Here is a 17,700-nt window from a genome sequence, read left to right as displayed (position 1 = left end):
AAAGTTGTGAGTGAGAAATTCAAGATGCTCAATTCTGGAGAGGAACACAAAAGGAAGTCATGGTGGTGGCATGTGAAAGACGAAGTGGTATCAGTGCTTAATGTAATTTAGTGGGACTGTAAGATTACACAATTATATGCCCATCTTGCATGACAGATTAATGGTAATGTGTTAATTTTTGGAGGTAACTCTGGACAGGGGTGTCCATCCCCCCCCCCCATTGTCTATGACACACTCCCCCGAAAAAGGTAGACCATCTCCCGCCCCCTCCTTTATGCCGAATTATTTACTCAAATAATTTTGGTCAGACAGAATTTGCAGAACAATATAATACAGACATATTTAAGCCATATATGTTTACTTTACGTACTTTAGGCTCACTTTCATGTTTGTTAACATAAAACGTAGAAAACTGCCCAGGCTCAGTGTAATTGCTAGTGTACTGAACCTTATTCTGCACAGTTTGTCTGCTCAACTAACCTTGTATTAATACGAATATCACCCCCCCCCCCCCTCCATCCAAACCGATTCTATAGGCATAAGAGGTGGTGTTTCATTTCAACTCCATCGCCACGATCACACACAGGTAGGTAGAAAAACTGTACATAATAACCATAACCAAAAATCAATAACAAGCCAATCAACATCACCTCCATTTTTGTGTGGAGATATATAGAATGGGTATACAACTTTGTCCCCCCAAATATTCCCATGATGCACGTGGGCACCCCTGACTCTGGAAATGAGAGATGCAAATGCTTGATAAATTTCTGTATTAGGAATTTCTAATTGTTGGATATACACTATTAAGAGGGGATAGACATGGACAATAAGTACACTTACTGGCTGCAATGACACCCACATGGATAAGGACACCAAACGCTTCACTTGCTCTCGTATAAGCTCCACTTCCATGCTGTTGAAGCAATGATTCAGGAAAACCAAGAGAGCAGTTTGTTCCTTAAGTGATGACTGAGTGCTCTCCTGCAAACAGGCATCCATCACTTGATGAAAGAAACCAGGAAAGTGCTCCGACTGCTTCCTGAAGGGCTGCAAGGTAAATGCTAAAATGTAAGGTTCCCATGGGTAAAAAAGATACTGTATTCACATGTGAATACAATTAGTACAAAAATTTTTTAAAAAACAAAACAAGTGAACTTTGATTCCACGTTTTTCTGGCATATACTGCAACAAAACTACGTGAGAAAGCATGTCACCTGCAAGGGTATGTGAACACAAATGTATAGGGCTGAGCAGATACCACTTTGAATCGATACCAATGCAATGCCGATTCTATTACCAATTCTCACCAATGAGAATGTTTACAAATTATAAGAATTGAAAGTTGTTCAAAATATTGATTAATATTAATATGTAAGTATTTCACTGCAATTATATGGATCAATTTACCAGCTTTTGTTTTAAAATATTCAAAGAATTACTATTAAATATTAAAAAAGCTACCGTTTAAACACAAAATCCAACGTTTCACACAATACTGATGCAAAAATATGACTCCTCAAAAGTCTCGTGCAACAAAGTACACTAACTCCATATCAGTGAATACATTCCAACTATCACATAAGCATCAGTAGCAGCTCAGCTCTATCCATGTATATTACAAGCACAGATGTGATTATTCACTACATAACATTTGGTTTGATGTTTGATTACCCACTGTTCTGCAACACTCCACCCTTACCGGGCTGCTTCCGGCAGGAAAAACCCAAATAAACTACTAAATAGGCTCGTTAGTCCTGGGTTCCCATTACGTTCCTCACCAGAGTGCTTGGAACCAAAGAATCAATCACAGGCAAGAACTTACTGAATTAATGTTGCAGGGTGATTGCTGAAAACTCGCAGAAATGCGCTTTATACATTTATTTACAATTCAACAAAACAAGGCTTGGATTCTTCCAATAATTCTCTAATTTACATTATTTACATTCCTCTAACTTGAGCCCCACGGCAGAACTGCCAAGTGGAAGCTAGCATTGGTGGAACCGCCTCGGGATGCTCTCTGTCACAGGCCATATTTATACTTCTTACCTCGTCGCCTGGGGGAGGGCTGAAAGTTCAAATCTTATTGGCTATTTTAAACTACACAGAACCATGGAAGAAACCCAAGCATACAGAATCATACTCAAACACACAAAAAAAAAAAGAAACAAAAAACAAATACTGTTTGTAACACCACTCACCCTCACAATAACTTTGACCTTACCACTTTCCCAATTGGTAACTTTTCTCGATGGTTTGTAAACTGTTCATCAGATATGAGGGACAGAAGTGCATTTTGCCAAAAAGCAGCAGGTAAGGGATTGTCGGCTTTCCTACCTCTCTGCTGTGCACATCATGGTACAACAGCATTATTTCTTATATTTGATACCAGATTGTAGGTCTAGTTGCCAACTCCAGTAAGAAGTAGATAAACCTGGCATATTTGGAATACAAGTTGGTACTGAAATTCATGAAATAGCAATGAGAAACTTTTCTGGCTACTTATTTTCTCAGTATTATAGTAACCTGCACAAACACGTCTATTTCCACAACATATGTAATCTTTCAGATATATTTTATATTTTGGTACATTATCAGAAGTATCAAATGTACACAAACGGCAAAATGTTCTAATTTACCTGCCATGCTGGAACCCTCTCTCGGAATTTCTCATTAACCATTACAACAATTGACATCATGTGGGCATGTGAAGATTCTCCAGTTGTATAATTCGGCCACAAATAATTTTCCAAGTACTGGCTGAATTCCAGCATCATAATTCTTCTTATAGCAAAACTAGAAAATAATATAAGAAATAAATGCTTTTGTCATGTTACAAAGGAAACATGATAAATTGGATTCACAAAATAAGGCTGAAATTTTAGGTCATATAATTTTAAAAAAGAACAATGTACACAATGATATAGGTATGCTTAAGATAATACAGTGGAACCTCGTGTTTAAGTTTTTCAGGAGACCAAGCTGAAAAAACTTAAAATGAGGGAAAATGTAAAATTGGGGAAAATTTTATGGCATTTTGCCATGTTGGGACCATCAGATTGAATGTACAATGCGGGATGATGGAAAATCTTGGAATGTGAAATCGGGGTTCTATTGTATTGGTTACTATTTATTTTAAGACAGGGCTTATTCAATGCTAATACTGAACCCCAAATTCTCTGTGTGTTTTTTTGTCCATTTTTGTACAAAGATAGGCTAATCGGTACTGGACTTACAGTTTAACCTTTAATCGGCCAATGGTCCACCAGTGGACCATCAAAAATATAGGCATAGTCCGCCGATGGTCCACTGGTGGACCATCGTGCTGATTAAAAAGTTCATGTGCTTTTAGGATCTTCATACTTGTATGTGAGGTTGTAAACGCTGACAGATGTTGAGAAAACACCAGGCAGCAGCTGTTACGGGGAATCCCTTGTCCTGCATTTGTTGTCTCCTTGGCAAGTACCATTCCCCGTCCGGTCCTCTTTGGTGTTCCTTTTGACTTCTTTTGTTCCGCCTTTCTATCTTCACTGGTACTGGCTGTACAGCGGTGTGAAGTTCATTTTCACACGTTTTCGGCGTTGTCTAGCTCCTCACGGAGGCATCTCTCGGCAAATTGGAATGGACACTTTCATCTCTATTTCATGGAAGGTATCTGTGGTTTTCGTTTGTACCCTACCTTTAGAATCACCCTGTATATATCTAAATGCTATTTTGGCAATGTTGGAAGAGAGTCCCAAGTCGAGCAGCCCATTGCTGACCCCACCCTAGTTGCGGGCCCAACATCAGCATATGGGATTTACTTCTGGTTTTGTCCAAGACAGCAGAGGCATATTCTGGTCGCATGTGATGCATCCGGCGCATGCGTAAATTGTGGGAAAATAATTATTACTTTCTTTCACTTCAGATCCAAGAAATGTAATATAAGCTTAGTTGAGCACTCTCGTTAAATACTACTCCTATATGAAGAAATTAGAATGTAGAAATGCTCATTAATGTCATCACAGAGCAAGCTGCCCAATTTACCGCATCAGCAAAAGAAGATTTTAACGTGGGCAAGCGCTGCTCCCGTGCTTTTTCCCTCCCCTTTCCACTTCTTCCCCTTCACAATGCGTGAATATTGCGTTGGCTGCATGCTGTGAGGTGACAGCTACAGAGAAGAGTATCCTTGTTGTTTCGTTGAACAAAGAGGTGGCAGAGATTGATTTCTTTTCTTGGAGGTATAGTGCAATGCACATTTAGTTTAAAGTTTGGTTTATCTTTATTTCTGGGCCTCTTTCAAAGTTCCACATGGCTCAGTGCAGTATTTTCCCAAAATATTTTTAAAAAATGACGAAAATGAAACAGAGGGTGTGATACAGGGTTATTATTATTATTTGACTTTTAAAGCTAAAGAATGAGTTGATTGCTCTCTATTCTTCCCCCCAGTTTGAAAATAAACCTGTACATGCACTAGCACCATATATGAACATGAACAATATTCATAACATTATGAGTGAAACTTACAAGTTGGCTACACTCATTTTGTCAATACCAGCTTCAACTGCATCAGTGTAACGATCTTTTTCAGCATTAAGAAAAATTAATAATTATATTAGAGCAACCCAATCGCAAGAAAGATTAAGTGTGCTTGGTATATTATCCATTGAAAAAGAGCTGCTTCTGAAAATTAAAGCATTGCCCTCAATTTACGAAGATGTTATAAGGGAATTTAACCACTCAAAACAGAGCAGAATTTACATTTAAACTATTTTAATTAAGTCTGCTCTTTTGTTCCTGAATATCTGATTGTAATTTAGGTCTCTACTATAATGTTATTTGCATAAGCCAAACAAACCTAAATTGTGAATATCCAATGTAAATATAAACTGTTTATAAATATCAAGTGATTTTATAATTTTATGAAGACTTCCACGTCAGACATCAAACCTGGTGAGTTTTGAACTTTATTATCCATGTTTCATTACTTTATACGTTATGCAATATTTAGTAATGTTAATGTGCAAATCGTCAACTACTGAATATGTATAATGCTATCCCCCATTCCATAATATATATGTTTTAAAAAAATTGCGTACAGCATGCCCTTTATGAAAATCCAGGATATGCCACTGCAAGACAGTCATGGCAATAGTTGTTACAATGCTGAGACTGTATTTTATGTAGCTTGCGTAGTGTCTTATATTATTAAAAAAGGTATTTTTTTTTTTACAATTTTGAGTCCATATTTAATTACATATTTTGGTGAAAGTAACTAAATATATATTTACATTTAGCACATTTTTACTACATATAAATCCGTTTCCTGGTTATCACTTTCAAGCACCGGTGTCAGTGGGAATCACTAAGAATATCAGCATTTCTATGGGTATCAGGTTCAGTAATATTGGATACAGTACATAAATATTAAATTGCATGTTGATCCATGAAGAAATCAACAGAGCATATAAGAAATACACTAAGGCTACTTACTTTGACCCTGCTATTTCACGGATATATATATCTTCTATTATCAGTTTATTGAATGGTAAGTGACTCTGTGCAGTGTATGGAGCCCAATATTGATTAGCAAGCTAGAAAGAAAGAAAGTTGATGTTAGTGAATTAACTATAAAAAATATCCATAATTATGGAAAAAGCTTACATAGTATCAATAAAGGCATTGGAAAAGGATCATACGGTGCTACGTTTAGGTTGTTCGCTGGCTTAAACTGCTTGCCTGCGAGAGGGTTTCAAATGTGAGGATGCAGAATAATAATAATAATAATAATAAAATCGCCTTTATTGGAGCGGGCATGTTTCGGCCTCTAGGGCCGTTCTTACAACAGACCCTTGTCTGGAAGATTAATACAATGAAATAAAGAGTACATTGAGAAAAAAAATACATTCAGAAAAGAAAAAAAAAACATGAAAAGGATTACATATCAATACAAATAAGAATAATTAAATATATAGGTATATACGCTTAGGATATATGTATAGATAATGAAAAAGAAAAACAGATTTACCTATAAATTGTTGAACATAGGTATCTTTTTTTTTTTTGCTTTTGTTTTAGTACACATTCATATATATTCAGTAATCTGGAAAAATAGAAAATATAATAGTAATAATGAAGTGAAATGAAATTATGAAATTATAAGATTTATGTGCACACAGTTGCCAAATGTTACAATGCGTATCTTTATGAATGAATGAAAAGTTGCTCGTGATTAGGTATTTCGCTGCCTTGCCAGTAGATACTGTTTGAGATTCTTTTTAAATAGCTTATGGCTGTTGATGGATGTTAGGGAGGTTGGGAGGGAATTCCATTCTTTAGTGGCAGTTACGGTAAATGATTTTCCATAGGTGGTCGTATTATGTACTGGGACTGACAATAATTTCTTTCGTCGTGTTACATGTTCATGTCTGCTCGAATTTGTCTTCAGTTTTTCAAAGAGATATGCAGGCTGTTTGTTGCCTAGTACTTTATGTGTTAAAGTTAATAATTGGTATTTCGCGAGATTCTTGGTGTTAAGCCAATTCAAATTGAATAAGTATTTTGAAATGTGGTCCCTTTTTTTCAGCTTGTAAATGAATCTTATGCATGCATTTTGTAGCTTTTGTAGCTTATTAGTTATGGAGCTGCTTGCATTGTAAGCAACCGTGGCTCCGTAGATTAATCGTGATAAAACTAGACTCTCGCACATTTTTTTTTTAACCTCAATGCCTACAATATTTTTCAAGTGATGTAATGCTCGAAGAGATTTGTTGGCTTTTTTCATCTGCTCTGAAATATGACCTGACCATTCTATGTGGGAATCCATGACAACGCCAAGGTTATTTACAGTATTTTCTAAGTTTAACGGATGGCTATTCAATTTGGGGAGAATCATGTTATCTGTGTTTTGGCTAAGCTTTTTTACCAGAAATTTCGTTCCCATTATGACAAATTTTGACTTGGTTGGGTTTAATTTTAGGAAGTTAGTTTGTGCCCATTCACTTATGGCGTTCAGGTCTTTCTGCAGTTGTGATGCTGCATTTGAGAACTCTTCTATCCTTGTATGTATGTATATCTGAGTATCATCAGCATATTGGTGATACTGCGCATGCGAGAGGTTCTTATGTAAATCCATTACATAAATGGAGAAAAGGAGAGGTCCAAGAATGCTTCCTTGGGGAACTCCATTTCGAATGTTTAACCACCCAGAGGAACAGTTATTTTTGCCTCTGATTTGTACACGCTGCTTCCTGCCAGAAAGGTACGATGCAAACCAATCATGGCTTATGCCGTTAACCCCAATGCTGTGTAATTTAGCGAGTAGAACTTCATGGTTTACGCAATCGAATGCTTTCGAGAAATCAAGGCATACAAGTAAGGTGATTTTGGTTTCATCGATAGCTTTTTGTACATCATCAGCAACTTTCAGAATGGCTGTTGTGGTGCTGTGATTTGGCCGAAAACCAGATTGATGCTTTGGAAAACTAGATGTAGCTGTTACGTGTGTGAATAGCTGCTCGTGTACAATACGCTCTAAAATTTTCGACATTATGGGCAGTATACTTATTGGGCGCAAGTCATTCACATTTTTAACAGGCTTGCATTTTGCGAGCGGTAAAAAGAATGCCTTTTTCCACGCTTCTGGGAAGATACCCTGTGCTAGGGAGTTATTTATTATGACGGTTATAGTATTTACGCAAAATGGAAGTAATAATTTTAAAATGGTTAAGTTTATGCCATCGTCTCCACATGCTTTACTACGTATCCTGCTGAATGCCTTCCGTATGTCTTGAGATGTCACTCTTGTAAAGGTAAATGAATTTAGGGGTTTGAGGGTCAAAAATGTTTTGCAAATTTTTTCCAGGCCATCCTGGTTCGCTTCACTTTGTGAAGCTTGTATAAAATAGTCATTAATGCTATTTGGATCTAGTATTTTTTCGGGAATATCTTGACTGACATATTTGCTACCTATTAGGCCATGTTTACGCAAGTTCGCCCACATTTCTTTCGCATTATTTATGTTCTTATCGATTGCAGATTTATAATAGTGAAACTTGCTATTTCGCACTATCTTTTTAGCTCTGTTTTTAAAGTATTTGTAGCTGAGAAGGCTATCGTTATCGCCGGTGTTTACGTATTTCAAATGATAGTAGTCCCTAAGCTTCCAAAATTCACGAACGGTATTGTTTATCCATGGCGCGGGAGGCTTTGTCACTCTGCGCGTTTTAACAGGGATGTGTTTGTTCGCCAGCAATAGTATTTTATCATTTATCATTTCGACCTGGCTGTTTACGTCCTCACATCCCTCTATATCCTCCCAGGCTGAATTTTTTGCATCCTCATTGAATTTGCTGATATCTAGTTGTTTGAAGTCACGGTAACGGACAAATTTCGTTTTCGATTTTTTTACACTATTATAAACTTCAAATACTGCATACACTGTATCATGATCAGATATACCTGGCAATGACTGTTGATTTACGTATAAAACCTTTGTCTTTTTAGAACAGATTATAACGTCTATTAGGGACTCCAACGTGGCAATTTTCCGCGTTGGCTTTTTTACAATTTGAATGCCGTTTAGTTCTTTAATTATACCCGACAGTAATTTTGTATCCGGTTCTTTAGGTTTTAAAAAATCTGCGTTTACATCGCCGATACAAATATAATGGTCGTAGTTTACGAATGTAAATTGTAATACATCGTGCAAATTATTAAATGTGGTATAAGATATGTTTGGCGGCCTGTACACCAACACAACAGCTACTTTCTCTTTATTGCAACAAATTTCGACTACTAATATTTCGATTTGTTCGTCTAGTTTAAAAAAATTGTCAATTTCTATTATTTTCCATCGAATATTTTCTTTGATATAAAAGCAGATTCCACCCCTGTTGCATCGAGTTCGATCTTTCCTTACTATTTCGTAACCATGAAGTTCCACAACGTTATTACTTATCCCGGGCTTTAGCCACGATTCGGTGATACCTATTACATCGAAATTAGCAGGTGACATGATATGCTTAAATTCATCGAACGAGTTCAGTAACCCTTGAGTATTGAGGTGACATATTTGTAAACCTCTGCTGAAGGCGTGAATGTCGTCTGCGAAGCCATCTGTGCTGGCTGTAGAGGGGGCCAATTCTTGGAATGCGGCCTCAACTCTCCCACCCTCCTCCAGATCACTCCTTTCCGCGTAACGGTAAGCCATTGTCATCGGGGGGGAGGGGGAGGAGTCTTCTAGCATCGGCCAGCGGACAGCGGACCGTCACGAGCAATGGTTGGGAGAAAGTGAACATTTTTAGATCGTGAGATATAGCAACTGGTTTAAGTACTTTGGAGACTGAAGCTACGTAAATTAGGTTTTTAAGAAGATAAAAAGAAAAGGAAAAAAATATAATAATATTGTGGCAAATAAGAGCTACTTTATAAGAAAAGTGAACTTGCAGGTGGCTTAATATATCTAATAGTGTAATAATAATAATAATAATAATAATAATAATAATAATAATAATGATTATAATATAATAATTAGGAAATAGTAATAAGAAATAATGAATGGGATATGTTTTTCACTACTCGCTCTGGAACACACACTTGGGATACACATAACTTATCACATACACTTGCAGCAACACTCGTTAGAGTTCTTCGAGCCTTGTTATGTATTTCCTTTCCGTCTCTGTTTTGATGACGATCTTCCCGTCCTCAGTCCAAACATTTCGATTCCCGTACTTGTCCTTAGCTTTCCGTAACAGGTCGAGTCGTTCCTTGCAGAGGTCCTCAGCAATGGCAATGGGCGTTCCTGCTAGCTTCCTTCGGTTTTTCAGTACCAGTGTTTTCGATCTGTAACTCACAAACTTTACTATGATGGGCCTTGGATTCTTGGATGGACGCCCTACCCTGTGGGACCTGCAAATATGCTCCTCTGTGATGTTCAATTTTAAAGTTTCTTTGAAGAGATTAACCGCGATTGAGTCGGTATTCTTTTTCCTTGATGCCAAAAATTCTGAGAGATTGTCTTCTCTGATATTGTTCCAGCTCAGTTGTCTTCAGCGTCAGGTTGTTGGCAAGGTTTTGAAGCTTTTTCTCATAATTTGATAATTTACTTTCCATGTCATTTATTACCTTGGCGTGTTCATTGTTTATTTCCTGACAGTTCTTTTCAAGGGCGTTGAATTCCTTTTGGAGGTCATGGACAGCTTCAGAATTAAACTCGATTGTGTCACTCGACGCTTTTATCACTGCAGTAGTTACCCGTTCGACTATTAAGTCAGCAAGACATTTTTGAAGATATTCACTACTGATCTGAGCCTCGACGCACTGTTTGATGGTGTCCGAAAGGTCACCAGCGCACACGGCGCCGGTTAATTTCCTTGGGCTTACCTGCAGCTTGCTGTCGGGAACAAGCGCGCCTCCTTCCCGCCTCGTAGCGTGGCTCGACGTGCCTCGTTGGGATCCTTTTCCACTCGGCATGTTTTCTTCTATGTCTGCGCTTTCTACACTTGTAATCCCACTTCAACGTTCACACCACGAACAGGAGTAAACACATAACGTCTAGGTAAACTTCTTGCTAAACATGTTTGCGTTGTACCCAGGTGGTTCAGAGATTGAGTCGGAGTAGTTTTCTTAGCTGACTGGTGCGTCCGCCATCTTCGTAATAATCAATGCTCTTGCCCCTAACAATATTTACTTAGGAATTACGTATTGCCCGAGCCGGATCAAAAGGTAATTAAACACTGATAACACTGAGGAACAAATTTAAACTTTTTGTTTTGCCGCTGGATGAAAATAGGCAATCATTAATAAATCGGGTGCGCTGATTTGAAAAATCATAACTAAAATGCTCTATCACGTACCATTTCTGGCCGAAACCATTTTGAAAAATGTTCACCACACATTTAAAGAAGGGTAAAATATAGCATTTTGCTCCAAACCTTAATGTGATAATGTGAATTTTATTAATACATTGTGTTCATAGAATACCAAATATGATTGTAAATGATGTAGTTATGACATGGACTAAAATTTGCAGTTGCAGTAAAATAGTAAATATTAAAGTAAACAGTAAAAGTAACACACGTTCAAAAGATATCTCTGTATGATTTCCACTTGTAGCAGGCGTGTTGAACATCTGAGACTGTGTTCCAGCAGTAATCCGCTAGTAAACTGGGAGACCATCTGCCTTTATAACGTTTTTCCATTTCTGCGATTTGTTGGTGAATGATCTCGCCCTGCTCGTCACTCACTGCACCCAGATTAGAGGGGGAAAAGTCTAAATGGGAACACAGAAAGTGTATCTTGAGAGACATATTGCATTCATTTTTTTTTTTTTTTTTTTTTGTATGTTGCCAGCATACGTTCTACAAGTTCAGAGTAATTGTGAGCCCTATGGTTGCCAAGGAAATTGCGACGCACACCCTTGAACGCACCCCATGCTGTTTTATCACATTCACTTAACAGTTCTTTAAAATTTGGATCGTTCATTACCTCCCAGATTTGAGGGCCAACAAAAATCCCTTCTTTTATTTTAGCATCGCTTACACTAGGAAATTTGCTTCGTAAGTACTCAAACACTTTTCCTTCTTTGTTCATGGCCTTCAGAAAGTTCTTCTTGAACCCCAACTTGATGTGGGGGGGGGGGGGAGTAACACATTGTTGGCATCAACAAGATGTTTGTGAGTGACACTTCTTTTTCTCCAGGTGTGTAACACTCTCTGTGAGGCCAGTGTCCCATAGACAGAGGAAACAACAGAATTTCGTGAAATCTGATTGCATCCCTAAAAGAATTCCCAGTACCTCCAGATCAGCAAGATTTTCCCCTGGTGTTTGTCGTAGCTAACACTTGTGAGAATCGAAGCAATGTTTTCATATGTTTCCTTCATTTCACTCGCATGAGCAACTGGTGCTGAAGGTGTCTCATTTCCATTATGCAGGAGGACCGCCTTCAAGCTAGTTTTTGACACATCGATGAAGAACTTCCATTCGTCTGATTTATAGTTTTGTCCCAACTTCTGCATTAATCCAGTGACATGGTTGCAGTATACCAGGGAGCCATTCATAGAAAAAAAAGGAAGAATTTTTTTGACGTTTCCTGAATGTAATACTTATCCCTGGTTCCAGCAGGTTCCATCCTTGCAGTTTTGGACCCAGCAGTTCCGTTTCTTTCTTTGTAAGGTTCAAATCACGTACTAAATCATTTAATTCTGGCTGGGTGACTCTTGAAAGTCAGGATCATGTCGGAGAGAAAATATCGGTTCATCTGAGGAAGTTTCTATTTCCTCTTCCGTAGACCATTTCAATGGTGGCTTTGGAACAGGTAATGTCTTATCATGTTAGACTGGTCTTATCGCAGAAGGTAAATTTGGATACTGTAGGATATTTTTGGACTTTCTTGAGAATCCCGTAACATTAGTTAAACAAAAGTAACAATCAGTAACATGATCTCGAGGTTTGCACCATACCATGGGAACAGCGAAGGGCATGAATAGATGGGTACCATGTAACCACCCTCGTAAATATCGCGAGCATCTACTGCAACAGACATGAGGAGCCCACCTTTTATCTTGGTCTCCAATTTTGCATCCGAAATGTAGCTCGCAAGCTTTCTTCACTATTGGTGTAATTGAGTTTGGTTGGGATTTTGTCGTGAACTCACTACACACATAGCAAAACAGATGGGGTGAATTTACACAGTTGCGAGGCATCACTGCACTATTTTCAAATACCACACAAAACAATCGCAATGAAGCACACAACCTACACTTCCAGCGAACAGAACGCAACTGATAAAGACACAGTACAATAAGTCACCTTACCTCTTTAACAGACGTTTCTCTACTCTTATCTTATCTTATCTGGTAAAAAATAAACAAGAATTTTTGCTCTTTTTGTTGTCATTACTATGCTTTCTTCATATTACGCAGGAAAAACAGCCACTGTATATCATATGGCGAAAAAAAAACTTTGTCACATTTACTTTAATTTTGTGTTATTTTAAAAACTAGACGTGGTGGAGAAAAAAGAACATCATTTTCGTGTTCAGGAAGTCAAAAAACATAGAAATAGATTGTTTTCCGGTCACGGCAAATTTCATTGTTCCTCAGTGTAATAATAGAAGGACCAGTTGTCATAACTGTACTGCTGTTGTTCTCGCGGTGCTGGCCTGCAGAGGGCGTGTACGGGTGCACGCACTATGGCTACTAGCTTCAGACTCCCTCGGCCACTAACTTCTGACTGTCTCGGTGACCTCTCGTCATCAGGGAGTTGGCTGGGTTTTGCCGTTTTAAAATTTAATGCAGGCTCGTGACACGTCACATTCCCCTGAAAAGAAATGGGGTTGACCAGGTGGACAAGCCCATTTCTTTATTAACAAAAGAGGTTATGAAAAATCTAGATGTATAAATGCTCTTTCACAGAAATATGCTTTTTTTTAAATATTATTTATGAGCAGTGCTTTTTTCTGGTGGTACGCAATGGTATGCCATACCGGCACCTTTTTATAGGTGATTATTTATGAACATAGGAACAAACAAACATGAAGAGTACCAGAACCTTTCTTCCCAGACAATATTCCCATCCTTCCCTTGTCTGCTTCTTCATTATTTTTTTCTGTTATCAGCACTGCATGGAATTTCAGATTGGTTATTGTTTAGTTCCCAAATGGTTCTACAAAGTCATAATTATAACATGTTTGTACTGGGATTTCTTTAAGACAGCACTCTGAAAAGCAACTAATTATGTGCTTAACGATTTTCTTCTGATGAAAGGAACTCAATACGGGGATATCAGAATAGTTATAAACTCAAATGACTTTTGAAGAACACATATCTACCAACACAAAAAAGGGCTAAGCTGCAATTATCCAGGCTCACAAAACACACTGTATATTACACCACCTTTGTTACCCCTGTAATTGAGTTCTGTTCACCCATCTGGAATATGGTAGCCCATTCTCATTCTATCAAAACTGAAAAAGCTTCTGACATTTTCTCTCCAGTGTTCACACGAGTGTGAGAACAATGGAGAGAATATCCATTCTTGATATTCACATCAAGATAATTACACACACTCGTTTCAGGTTCAATTTATGATCAGATAAAGTAATCATTCAGATCATTTTACAATAATATACCTCCACCAGGAAATGAACAGGTACCTTTGACCAGGGGCGCCGACTTGTCAAAATTATTGGGGGGGGGGCTCTGATCACTGAAATAAATTAATGAATGATTCATTTTCTCTACCTTCTTTAAGTTTTGGCCTCAGTGTTCGGAATCTCATAAAAGCTAGAGGTGTGCGGGATCCCGAAAAGTTGGGACCTGGATCGGGGAAAAAAATTTCCTGTCCCGATCCCGACTTCGGGAAATGATTTCTTATTTTTCGGGATCCCGAGCAGTCGGGAAATACCGAATGGTCATTTTAAAATGTGAATTCTCGACATTTTGTGCATTGTCAATTTCTGGAACTTATCGTAAATTGTTAGTTTTTAATCCAGAAATCACTTAAAGTGAAAATGACGTGTAGATTTCGAGATTTTCAGAGCTTCGGGAAATTTCGAACATTTCCCGTCCCGAAAATTTCCCGACTTAGTCGGGAAATTGAAATTTTTTCCCGTCCCGCACACCCCTAATAAAAGCCCATGAATTCCTCAAAAATATCAATTCTTTTATTCACAGTTCAAATGCTGAATATTAATTGTCCACGGATGGATATGTCACAAGTTTCGTCAACAATAATAGCAAAATATTCCTGACTTTTAATATCTGCTACCACGGAGCGCAAAACGTATCTCCCTAATATATCAATGATCTATCTCCTTCTGAATGTCATGTGAGAGCCATTTGTAGCTCGAACGTCCCATCCACTACCCTAGTTCATGCACATAGTCTTTTGAAACTCTTTTTAGTAAAAATTTTAACAATACTCATAAATACATACTTAGTATATAGTAATAACTCATGTGTTTTGCTGTTTCTGGTCATAGCCTCCCCCAAAGTTGATGGTTTAGCGGTCTCAGCCCCCCCAAAGTTTATGGTCTAGAAAATTTTAAATGTGTATTTAAAGGTACGCGTAAGTTCTTGTGGCACAATTCAGAGTAAACTTTACAAGAGAAGCAAAATAATACATTAGATCCTCTTAAGCAAAATTATTTGGGGGGCTCTGCCCCCACATCGTTATATTGGGGGGGCTCGAGCCTCCCCAAGCCACATGGAGTCGGTGCCTATGCCTTTGACCCTATATACCACCTTGATAAAGTAGAGTTGGAAGTGGTTGGAAAAAAATGGTTTTGGAAAAAAAAACTGCTTTTTTGAAAGAAAAAAACTGAGTCTCTTTCCACTGCTTTTTTGACTGTGCCTTTTTCCCCAAAGTGCTTCAATTCAATGAAAATACATTACTTGGCTGCATTTCTCTTATTTCACAGCCTTCATTTATGATGGCTTTTTTGAATGGATAGTTTTTCCCAAATTTTATCTTCAAATTTCAGTTGTTTTTTAAATATATGTACATAGTATATACACACTCACATAACTTGAGTAGTGTTGCACTTATACATTGAAAATAGAATGCTATAATTGTGAATGTTTGATTTGTTTATTTGAATTGTTATTTTAAGTTCACTTTATGGATAGATAGGATCATCGGAACTGGACCTAAAGTTTAAAGTGGGATCCAAGCCACTGCACAATGTGCCTCCACCAGGTATCGAACTCGGGACTCCTTGATTATGGTGGAACTATAAAAAAGTCTGTGCAGACCCACAACTCCTGTGCATCGTACTCCCATGTGGAGGGGAGGGGCAGAGTGGAACATGCTTCCTTATGGCCAGAGTTGAACGAAAGAAGGAGAAGGTGCACGGAGACTTTTCACCGAAGGTGTGGTCGCTCTATACAAGGCCACGACGTTATCACTACACCATGGGGGAGGCACTTTTCAATGTTTGAATTTGCACATAAAGCAAAAGAAAAAGAAGAAATCTTCCTACATCTGTTAACACAATCAAATGTATCCTTGATGATACAGTTTCTTCTTGAACTATGACTACGAACGAAAATCTAATATCAAACGTCCTTGACATTTGCATTAGCATAAAATATTTCTGACTTTCAAGTGTATTATGTATAATTTGACTAATGGCCGCTAAACTTAGTCATGGAACAAGATGTGGTGTATTTTGGCCTCCTAGTGTAGTGGTTCTCAACTGTAGTGAGACTACAGCATGGTAAATTCAGATTATAAAAGCCAATGCCCTGCTTGAAAATTCTAATTTTTATTTTTTTTAAAACTTTATACAATAATGTGCACCTTTGAAATTAAGTATTAATAAATAATGGAATATGGTATGTGCCTAGGCTTGTTGACAAATATAAAATTAACTTCAAATAGTTGGCAATCATTTGATCTAATGAACCCTTGTGGCCTGGTACAATTTATGCCAGGGCCCGGTACTGGCCCACAGCCTGGCACTTGAGATGCATTGCAATAGTGCATGGTGGCAGCAAAAATGAGGCAGAAACTGAAATAGATTGGCCACAAATGGCAATTTAAAAAGAAAATTTGGCTTCCTGGCAGTAAAATATTTTTTGTTTAATTAAGCCCACTTTATGCTCGAGACACGTTAATTGGGATTGGATCTACAGCTTAAAATGGGACGTGAATCACTGTGTCTTTATTGGGTATTGAACCTGGAACCTCTTGATTACAAGGTGACAACATTACTTTATGCCATCAGCATTCCTGTGCCCAGGGGAGGGAAAGTGGGGGACATGCCCCCTCGAGCCATGAAATATTTAAATATGAGCCTATAAAAAGCCAGAAAAATAACATCGGCGATTCTTCACATTTGTAAAAAGAAATCGATTTTGTCCTTGCATAAGTGAATAGGTTTATTGTGTAGAGAGGCATGTTCAAGAAGTCTGCAGTCTGCAATATTGGTAGTTTTATTTTTATAACCACTGATGCAAGGCTACCAGATGTCCCAATTTAGTTCCGACAGTCCATTCATTTCATTCCCTTTTCAGGCTTTTGTTACGTACCCAATGGGATCAAGTAATGTGAATAGTTTGCCAAAGACGAATAGAGATGGCAGCACCAGGCGTGCAAGGTTAAGAATTGGCAGAATATATGTGAATAACTGTATAAATAAGAACAAAGCAAATTGGAAAGATGAAAAACAATAGAATATATTATAAGAAGACAAAGAATAAATATGAAAGAAGTAAATTAATATATATATTTTATAAATCAAATCAGTGATCACATGTAAGTTAATATGAAAATTAAGGAAGTCAAAGCACTGATACAAGTTTGTGTCTTTGAACAGACATTGCATCTGTATGATTGATTTACCATTCCTATAGGGGAAATTTTGTTTACATCAGTGGCGAGCGCGTTCTGATCGACGCCCCACAGCACTTTTTGGTTGCGCAGTTTAACTGTAGCACCTACTTGGATGCGCATGTCAATCGGCTGCACCAAGTATACACTCTGTTGTACCTAGTTAGTGGTGGCGCGTTCCAATTGCAGCCCCAAGGGAGGATATTAGTATTATTCCCAACGCTTAAAGGAATTCGTTAAATAGTCAAAACCTAAATTGAAATCCATAGGGAAGTTAACAAAAAAGACGAGAAGGAAGTCCCGATCCAGACTGTCCATTAAGAAGGAAGTCCAGATCCAGATCTGTCCATTGAGAAGGAAGTCCCGATCCAGATCTGTCTATTG

General features: G+C 37.9%; 1 protein-coding gene across 1 annotated transcript in view; it reads right to left on the bottom strand.

Moving 5' to 3' along the window:
* Positions 1-17,700, bottom strand: part of LOC145985130 (RNA helicase aquarius) — a 195,012-nt gene that overhangs the window by 159,752 nt on the left and 17,560 nt on the right. Inside the window, exons 2-4 of the mRNA XM_083118776.1 lie at positions 5,473-5,573; positions 2,640-2,796; positions 844-1,050 (exon numbers count right to left, since the gene is read on the bottom strand). Of these exons, the coding sequence (XP_082974902.1) occupies positions 844-1,050; positions 2,640-2,796; positions 5,473-5,573 (465 nt within the window). The remainder of the gene's footprint in view (positions 1-843; positions 1,051-2,639; positions 2,797-5,472; positions 5,574-17,700) is intronic.

Source organism: Lepisma saccharinum, chromosome 3 (assembly GCF_977018435.1).
Source record: "Lepisma saccharinum chromosome 3, izLepSacc3.1, whole genome shotgun sequence".
NCBI classification, from domain to species: Eukaryota; Metazoa; Arthropoda; class Insecta; order Zygentoma; family Lepismatidae; genus Lepisma; species Lepisma saccharinum.
The sequence above is the reverse complement of the archived record's forward strand: the minus strand, read 5'-3'. Positions and strand labels throughout refer to the sequence as shown.